This window comes from Halyomorpha halys, unplaced genomic scaffold (assembly GCF_000696795.3).
Source record: "Halyomorpha halys isolate HHAL.00 unplaced genomic scaffold, Hhal_1.1 Scaffold1334.1, whole genome shotgun sequence".
Taxonomy (NCBI): domain Eukaryota; kingdom Metazoa; phylum Arthropoda; class Insecta; order Hemiptera; family Pentatomidae; genus Halyomorpha; species Halyomorpha halys.
In genome coordinates, this window is record NW_027109498.1 from 142,368 (window position 1) to 152,687 (window position 10,320).

The 10,320-nt window shown below is 30.0% G+C and overlaps 1 protein-coding gene across 1 annotated transcript in view; it reads left to right on the forward strand.

The window, feature by feature from the left end:
• Positions 1 to 4,687, forward strand: part of LOC106689339 (probable chitinase 2) — a 24,336-nt gene extending 19,649 nt beyond the window's left edge. Inside the window, exons 8-9 of the mRNA XM_014434267.3 lie at positions 1,823 to 1,948; positions 4,382 to 4,687. Coding sequence (XP_014289753.1) covers positions 1,823 to 1,948; positions 4,382 to 4,579 — 324 coding nt within the window. The 3' untranslated portion in view covers positions 4,580 to 4,687. The remainder of the gene's footprint in view (positions 1 to 1,822; positions 1,949 to 4,381) is intronic.
• Positions 4,688 to 10,320: the final 5,633 nt, after the last annotated feature.

Consider the following 10,320-nt stretch of genomic DNA (forward strand, 5'->3'; position numbering starts at 1 on the left):
AGAGAGAAGAGAAAGGATGTCGTCTTCATGAATTTCTGTCCAGGAAGAGTAGGAAGCCATTTTGGACGCCAGAACAAAAGAAAAAAGAAGACACCAGGAATCAACGAAAAGAAGATCGTAGAGCTTGGTTAGTTTGGTTATAACTAAATTTAAATACAATTGTAACAGAGATATTAATTTAATTAAGTTAATAGTGAAAGTGTTAGTATTCTGATTGCCTAGTAACTACATGCCCTGAGATTAAGAGTCTCTCTTTTTGTATAATAAAATTAATTCATCTATTTTAGATTAAAGTTCTTAAATTAGACCCAATTATTTTTTATATTTGAAAAAAGTTATAAAACGAGCAAAGATTCTTTTTATTTTATTTTTAATAAAATTAAAAATTATTACAACATATTGTAATATTCAGATTTATTCAAAGTAAATATAAGGAATTTTAACATTATTAACTTATTCTCATATCTAAAGTATAGCTTAGGCTCATATGAAAAGCTTTAATATTAAACAGATAGGAGAATTTTATTTTATTTTTTATAACATTTTTTACTCTTAATCTCAGCGCATGTTTTTCTAGCCAATCAGAACAGACACTTTTCTACTGATAATACTTAATTAAATTAGTTACTTACTACTAATTAATTAAATTAGTTACTTAATTAGTAGCTGCTTTCACAAATGTAGTTAAACTCTAGCTAGAGCACAAACTAACCATTCATATATTCTTCTTTAATGATTGATGGTTTACAATTCCTTCAAAAACCTACCACTTAAAGTACTGGTCCTCTATTCTTTTCTTTACACATCCAATCTCTCGGCCATTCAAAAAAAAAAAAGTCACTTTCTTTCTTTAATGATATAATCTTCTATGTCTGGTGACTCTTGACGTCTAATACTGAGAATAGACAAAGGATGTTCCGCCTCCTCTCTTTCAGGGATGCCCTCGTCCAGTCACCCCACCGTCCAAACAGTGATCCCAACCAAGCTTTTTCCATCTCCTCTTCGATGTTTGATCTAAACATCAATTGTAGCACAAAAGTTTTGAGCTTTTGCTTATGACTTCCTTTATGAATATTTTTCTTTAATATTTATTCTCGACTTCTATTTTTTCTCAAATCTACTGTAATTAAAATCTTGATTGGAAAATAAATATATTTGAATATTCTCAACATGGCATCGATTCTACCAACTTCAGAACAGCGCCGCCATCTTACCTTCATTTTGAATAACATATTTTTACTTCATATTTGACTGATGAAAATTGGTTAGCTTGCTTTTTGGTTCAATAACATAAATGAACAATATCGAACGTTGTCACATAAAAAATTTAAACATAACTAAAATCATCTATTCATAAAAATCAACTTTTTTTTATATAAAAAAAAAAAGAGAGAATATTACAATATGAAATAAATGGTGTAAAAATTAAAAAACACCTTAAAAAAAAAAAAAATTGGCCCCTCGAAACTCCAGTTAATTGAGTCCCATATTATGGGGTCCTACTGTATAAGTTACACCAGGTTCTATAGCTTAACATAATCAATCACAAAAACAGGAAAAAACCTTTCCTAAAAAAAATAATAATAATAATGGCTGCTATTGGAGCTAGGAAAAAATAAAATAATAATTTTTGGACTCGGCAGTTATGTAGGAATCCAAAAATAGAAATTTGTTCGATTATAAAATGGTTAAACAACAAATTACTTTTTTTTGGATCACCTGAATTGGACAGACCATTTTGGTAATTTGTTATCTCAAGCAAATGAATATAATTTTACAAAGAATCGGGAAGTAGATATCATGTAATATTTTTTTATTTCAGCTTTGCTATGACATGAAAACAGTTCAAGGCTGGAATGAAGAAACGGATGTAGCTTCAGCCACTCCAGTAGCTTACTATGGCAACAGGTTTGTTAGTTATGATAATGCCGAGAGCTTGAAGAAAAAGGTAATCCCAAAATTAATTTGATACAATACTTTCTTCTTGTTTTTTTCATTACATAACTAATTAATAATTTATATATAATATGTCTTTATATATAGTGCTAGATGACCCAGCAATACTTCACTAATCCTAAATTATTGTATTTAGATAAAATTAAACATTTAAGTATTGTTATTATTATTATTATTACTAGTCGGCTGTTCTCGCTATTTCAGGTTGAGTATCTGAGATGTTAGACCTAGAAGTCCAACCACCTTCATATTTTTATTTATTTTTCCTTTGATTCAAATAGTTACAAATTTTTGCACAGTACAAGCTGTGTCTTTGTTGAACCTCTCTGAGCACATCAATAGGCACCCCCAAACCATTCATGCCTGCCATTGTTGATTTTGGTATGAGACCATTCATGGATATTATGAATAGAGTAGTGGTAATACCTTCCAATTTATATATTTCTTTCAATTCTATCACCAATTCCTCAGTTTTTCTCCCACAGTGGAGCTCATATTATTATCGTTGAGGGATCCCAACATCAATAAGTTCTGCTTTTTTTTTTCTTAGATCTATAAGGAGGATGTCTGGCTTATTATGGCGTACTGTATGGTCCATAATAATTGATTCATCCCAATAGAGCTTGGGGGGACCTTTTTCTAGTCTATTTGAGTGGTTCTTGTAGTCTCTTATCTTCAAGTAAGTTGTACTTCATCGCCAGGACCTGATATAAAATTTTGGCCACATTGTTGTACCTCTGTAAATATTCAGTATCAGCCAACACTCCACATCCACCCATGATATATTGAATCGATTCGAGATTACTGAGCATAATCAACACTTATCCAGTGTTGTTGCATCTTTTAACATAAATAGTTTTTAAATAATAATCCTCACTATCCTTTAATATTAGTACTATATTAAATATATTAAGGCCGACTGAGCTATCAAAGTGTGGTAGAAAATTTTTAAGGAGTTAAACAAAGTTGATATCCGTTTTAAACCCCTCAAGAAACCCTTAAACACGAATTTTTGAAAGAATTGGAAAATAAAATAGTTTAGACCAAAATTTTCACCCTATATCCGCCTTTGATTTCTTTTACACAATCTAAAAAATAGATATCTAACTTAAGTTTAAGGTTGATTAAAAGAGCAGACATTCAGCTTTCCAACGGTTCTATTAATGTAGTGACTGTATAGAATGCAGAGGAGTCATGAAGGATGGTCACAAGAAATAGAAAATATGATTTGCTTTTTTCTAAAAAAATTTTTTGATCTACTTTTCCCCAAGCCAAATTATGTTTTTATAATTTTTTGTAAATATATTGTAATAATCAAAAATTTATTAAAATAAAATGAATGGAATTTTATATTTTTTAACTTAATTTGTCATATCTTAAAAGATAGCTTGGGTTCAAATTAAAAACTTTAATATTTAACAGATAATAGAATTTTATTTAAATTTTATAACATAAGAGACTCTTTTCTCACGGCGGGTTTCCTGGCAATCAGAAACTTACGAAACTTTACTAATAATAACACTTAAAATTAATTAATGCCAAATACAATAAATTTCAGTTAGAAACAAAACTAACCAATTACACAATCTTCCTATGATGATATATTACTGTTGAAATCCTCTTGTCCATGATGCTAAATCCAACCTCTAATTACAATACACTTAAGTAAAAATATAAGTTAAGAATAAGTGTTAAAGTATAATGTTCATAAAGAAAATCACATGCAAAAACTCAAAACTGTTGTGCTACAATCGATATTTACTTTGAACATCGAGAGAAAGATCACGGTTCGTTTGGAAACATTCGTTGCGTAGGCGCAGGCGGGGAATGATGTTTCCTGGATGAGGAGGTCCTCATCATCTCTTGTCCAGCTGAAAGGGAGACATCCGAGAGTCACCCACGAAGAAATAAGGATTCTTTGTTTGGATCGCCAAACAACACACTTCGGTGGATGAGAAGTGAGTTGAAAACTTTAAAAGAACCAAGGTTTTGTCTCATTAGTGTTTGTTTGCTGAAAAATTGTTTACAGCAAGTGTTGGTTTATTGAATAAGAAGATAAAGAAAATCAAGATTCCATGAAATTGGTTAGTTTTGTTCTACCTAAAATTGAATACATTTGTAAAATAGATATTAATTAGTTTAAGTTTTATCAGTAGTAAAGTGTCTGTTTATGATTGCCTAGAAACCCGCCCTGAGATTAAGAGTCTATTATGTTATAAAATTTAAATAAAATTCTTTTATCTGTTCAATTATAAATTTTTTATTTGAACCCAAGCTATCTTTTAGATATGAGAATTAAGTGAAACATATCAAATTCCATTAATTTTGTTTAGCAGCAGTTGTCGGTATTCACATCCCTGCACTTTCCACAGCCTTATTAATATTTAACATTTGGAATACATTTAATTTTTCTTATTATTTTCAGGCAGCATTAGTCAAGAAATATAATCTAGGTGGCATTATGTTATGGTCATTAGATATGGACGATTTCCTCGGTTTATGCCACAATGTAAGGTATCCATTGCTTACTGCGGTCACAGAATATCTCAATCAAGAAGATGGGTCATCTTCAAACAATGGAAACAGGAGAAAAAAACCGGTAGTTGAAGAATATGGTAAATGAGTTTCAAAATTTTAATATCTTGCCAATGTTTATATCTTGTATTTTTATATGATAATTTTTTATTATGATTGTTAATTGACATAATTCAAAATAAACATTTAATGATAATTATCTGTTTTTTATATGCCTTTACCAAAATATTGAAACATTTAATCGCACAAAAATAGTATTTTGAATAAATTAGAATTGGTTGAATAGGCTATGGTTAATATTAAACTGGTATCATTATTTATGTATCAAATGAGGTGTAGATAGTTGACCGTAGATTATTGATTGAAGAAGATGGTCAGGGGGTGCGGTCAGCAAAGAACAACATAAATAAACAAAAAAATATTTATTTATGCCGATGTTTCGACCTGAGTTTCAGGTCTTCATCAGGGCTATAGAACAAAAGAGATAAAATTTAGAGAAAAATAAAATTGAAAAAAAATAGTGTATACACAAGTTTGGAATTATACAAAATATTGAATTGAATCATAAATAATAAAAAATTGATAATTGAATAATAAAAAATAATTGATTGATAATCATGAAATTAGATGGTAGCAGATTGAAAACAGTGAAAGATGAAATATTTTGTAGGTAAGAATATATGTATAATATAAGATATGTAAGTAGTGTCTAAACTGTAAAAAAAAATATTGAATCTTGAACCCGGTCCGCCATTGACTGTACAAAGGCATTTGACAATTCTGGTATTCACCTCAGTCTGGAGTTTCATTAGGTGATGCTCTGTGCTGAGGCGAGCTTGGAAGCCAGACAGTTCAAACGGATTTATGGAGAGTTCATCACAGAATTCCCGAAGGTAATTAAGAATGATCTTTTCGTAAACCTTGCCGAGATGAGGCAACAGACTGATGGGCCTGTATCTCAAGTATGGGGAAGTATCTCAACCTTAAGCACGAATTTTACAGGTTCGTGAGATGAGCGATTCCCTTCCTTGGCAGTTGCTTGAGCAAGACGGTGTGCACCCCATCATGGCCTGGGGCCCTATTGCTCTGTGTTCCTCGAAGTATTGCCTTCAATGTTTTAGGAGAGACAAACATAAAATTGTCTTCTTTAGGCATAGTTGGTACTGACAGCGGGTCTCCCATTCCTTGTTCTATATCATGCTGATAGTGTTCTGCCAGTACCATAGCTTGCTCGGCATGAGTGAGAAGATGATCTCAATGGTGTAGGCAGACTGAAGGTGACTTTTTCCTGGCCACTTTAGTTAGCTTGTTTATATTGTAATATGCTCTTTTTGAGTAAATAGTATATTTTGATGTATAAAGGGTTTTTAATTTGTTTTTATTTTATTTATCATTTTCATTGTTTATAATAAATTCGTTATTGTAAATAAAACCAAGATGGCGGTACGTATCCTTCATAAAGTCCATTGAATAGGGGCCATGTTGAGCAGATTCAAATATCATAAAAACTATTTTAACTCTTCTCATCATAATTGAAAATGCTGTAAATTTAAGAAAAAATAGAAGTCAAGAAAAAGTGCTAAAGAATAATATTCAGAAAGTAAATCATTTGGAAAAATACATAACTGTTGTGCGACAATCGATATTTTCATGGAACATCGAGACAGGTTTTGGTTTTTGGCAGGCATTCGTTGTTTGGACAGTTGGGAAATGATGTAGTAGTTTTTATGTTATGATATTCACATACGAATATAAATTTGGCTAATAAAAATTTATCCGGACTACTATAAATCAATTTATATTAGCGAATTTCATGAAAATTATTACTCCTACGAAGATAAACATCATAAACTACTTGATAGCTCATTAAACTAGCTTTAATTTGAGTGCTAATAGACATCTGCACGTCGAATGGTTTTTGAGATATAAATTTTTCAAAGTAAATTCACTAACTACTGATCTTTCAGTACGTATTTTTATGAAATGTTGCTTTAAAAAGTTATACCTCGAAAAATATTTAACACAAATAACTCTATTAGAGCTCATATTTTAGCCAATTTGCTCATCTTTAAATGACGTTCTCTTAAGTTTTCTTGTGTTGTTCCTACTTTTTAAGATATAGAGCTCCATATGAAATATTAAATTTTTTTATCGCTGTCAAACAGGCGCCATTTTTTATTCTCACTACCTATACTTGCAGACTCATCAATTTTTTTTTTTCAATTCTTTTTCTTCTCTCGGGCTCTTGTACTATAATGCCTTTATTGTCCTCAACCCGGACTATCTTCCTACAATCTACTTCATACGGCCAACTATATTGTTCCAATTGTAATATATTATATATATAACATATTACAATATATATTAATGAATTAGATTAATCTTTCTCTTATATTGGAAGTGTATATTAGTTCTTATTCCACTCTGCCTTATATGGTTATCTTCTCCTTCTTATTTCCTCTATCCTTTCGGCAGGACCTATGTTTAATACCTTGAAGACTAATTACGCCTTCAAGACAGCAATAATATGCTTTATTTATTATTATTAATTTTTATTTCAAAATTAGTATGGGAAAGTATTGCCACTATGAATAATATCGGAATATTATTCACGATAAATACCAGATGTATTAAGATAATAGTTTTAATAGCAATAGGAAAGTTATTCTCAAAACAAATACTGACAACAGATTATGTATTTAAATCTTTCTTATAAGGAAAAATAGAGTTCCTGAGAATATGTATGAGTCATAACTGCTTTGTGTTTGCATGTTGAAACAACCATCATTTAGTACAAGAGCCTAAGAGTCGGTTATTTTACACCAATTTTTTATTACTTTAATGAAAACGATGTATAATTACTAGTCAAAATTGATGAGTCTGCCAAGTATAGGAATGGGGGCATAAAAAATAGCGGCTGGTCCAAAACGTTTAAAAAACATTAATTTTTTATTCGGAGCTCAATTTCTTAAGAACTACAAACAACAATAGAAAATCTAAGAGAACATCATTTAAAGAAGAGTAAATTTGCTAAACTTTAAGCCCTAAAAGAGCAATTTATGTTCAATAGTTCTCAAGATATAGCTTTTTAAAAATCAATATTTCATAAAAAATGTCGTACAGAACGTATTGAAAGATCAGTAGTTAGTGAATTTATTTTGAAAAATCTATATCTCAAAAACTATTTGATGTACAGATGTCTGTTAGCACTCAAATCAAAGCTAGTTTAATGAGCTATAAAACAGTTTATGATGTTTATCTTCGTAGGAGTAATTCTTTGGATGACATTTGCTAAAATAAATAGAATTATAGGTGTTCGGACAATTTTTCATTTGCCAAATTTATATTCATATGTGAATATCATAAAAACTACTACCCATACGAAGATAAGTGTCATAAACTAATTTACATTAAGTTAAATTTCCTATATTTTAAGTGCTGGCAGACATATGTGGGTCTTATGGGTCTAGAGATATATGTTTTCACAAATCAAACATTTTACACGAACAACTAGAAATTAACAGTTAGTGAGTTTATTTTGTTAGATATCATAAAAACTACTACTCATACAAAGATGAACGTTATAAACTATTATATAGTAAATTTAACTAGCTTTAATTTGAGTGCTGATAGACATATGTGCGTCTTATGGATCTACAGATATATTTTTTCAAAAATCCAATATTTTATACGAACAACTAGAAATTAACAGTTTGTGAGTTTATTTTGTCAGATATCATAAAAACAACTACTCATAAAAAGATGAACGTTATAAACTATTATATAGTAAATTTAACTAGCTTTAATTTGAGTTCTGGCAGATATCTGTAAGCCCAGTGGTTTTTGAAATAAAGTTTTTCAAATCTCAAACATATTGGCCGAACAACTATAAATCAATTTATTTTAGCAAATATCATGAATACTACTATTCCTACGAAAATAAATGTCAAACTTCTTTATAGTCCATTAAACTAGCTTTACTTTGAGTGATAAAAGACATCTATACGTCACATAGTTCCTGAGATATAAATTTCTCAAAATAAATTAACTAACTATTGACCTTTCAGAAGATTTTAAAGACATGTTGATTTTTAAAAAGCTCTATCTCGAGAACTATTGGACGTAATTAGCTCTATTAGAGCTCATATTTGTCTTTTTAGATTTTCTAGTGTTATTGGTAGTTTTTAAGATATAGAGCTCCGAATGAAAAATTAATGTTTTTTAAGGTTTTGAAACAGCCGCTATTTTTTATTCCGCCTACCTATACTTGTCAGACTCATCAATTTTGAATAGTAATTATGCATCGTTTTCATTATAGTAATAAAAATTTGGGGAGAAATAACTGCCTTTTCTTCTTCCCGGCTCTTGTACTTAAGGAAAAATAGTAATCCTGTGGATATGTATGACTCATAACTGCTTTGTGTTTGCGTGTTGAAACATCCTCCATCCATCTGTGTGTATTTTTGTTCATAGATTAATTTTTATAATGAATATAGTGTTAATAGAATGTAATAGTCGACAAAGTGAAAAGAACATACAAGCATGTGGATAAAAACGTTTGTTGCTTCCTTTGTTTACCAAACACTTGTACAAGTCTTGGATTTGCGGTAAGTGGCAAACCTTTAGTCTCAGCATAAAATAATGAAACATAAAATGAGTTACAAATAAAAATGGGTTATAAGATATATACGAGTAAAATAAAAATTTATATATTAATTTCCACAGTCGAAAACCCATTTCAAAGTCTCTTCATTCACGCCGACCAATGCAGTTGAAAACTTCAGTGCTTGCTGCACAAAGCTTTTCTTCACAACCTTGTTTCGAATCCGGCTGCGATGATTATTTATTCTATTACTAATAAATAATATTTATAATTATATCATTTAAATTATTATAAAAAATTATCTATTTATATATAATAGTGGACAGTATAATTTAAAATATGAAACCGACGGTCAGGGTTGCGGTTAAAAAAAACAAAAACATAATAGTTTTCAACTATTCATTGTCCGACGTTTCGTCCCACTTTGTAGGCCTTCATCAGGGCTAAAAAGATACAAAAAAAACAACTAAGAACATTACAACAATAAGATACAAAAGGTAAATTAAGGTAGGATATATATTATGTAAAAAATAATCGAAAAGAAAATCTTAAAATGTAGATCGTCAACCTGTTGCTAGGCGACACCTTAGCAACGCTTCTCTTGATTATTATAATACAAATATAAAATGCATATTTTTTTTTTCCAAACTAACACTTATTGTAACGAAAATAATACAAATAAAAATAAATATAATGGAATTTAATACTGATACGATAATAAGAAATGAGCTGGCAAAACCAAGGAGGTTACTGACATATTAATTGGAAATGTCCAAGTGTTTTCAACCAAATTAATTTTTCTATGATGCACTTTCAAAAATTAGACGCGTTTTCAAGCGCGTCATCCAGACTTGTGATGTTGAAAATACGAGATAAAAATATATCATGATGTAACATCTAAACGGTAATTATAAATTCATTCTCCTTAAAATACTTAGTATTCTTGTCAGAAACCCCGCCCCAATTTTTCCTATCTCTCTTTCCATGTCATTGGAGCGTTCAAACATGTAAAAGTTTAACCCGATGGTAACGAGGAAATGGAACTTTTTCGAGAATTTTTTATTACCTGTTACTGTAATAAAACCACTATTCCAAATGAGTGAATCTATAGTACGATCCTTTACCTAACTAAACTCTTTTTTTTCATACCTACATATTAATAGTAAAGACCTACAATCAATCAGGGACACAACCGGACATTAAAGAGAGAATGACCCATATATATA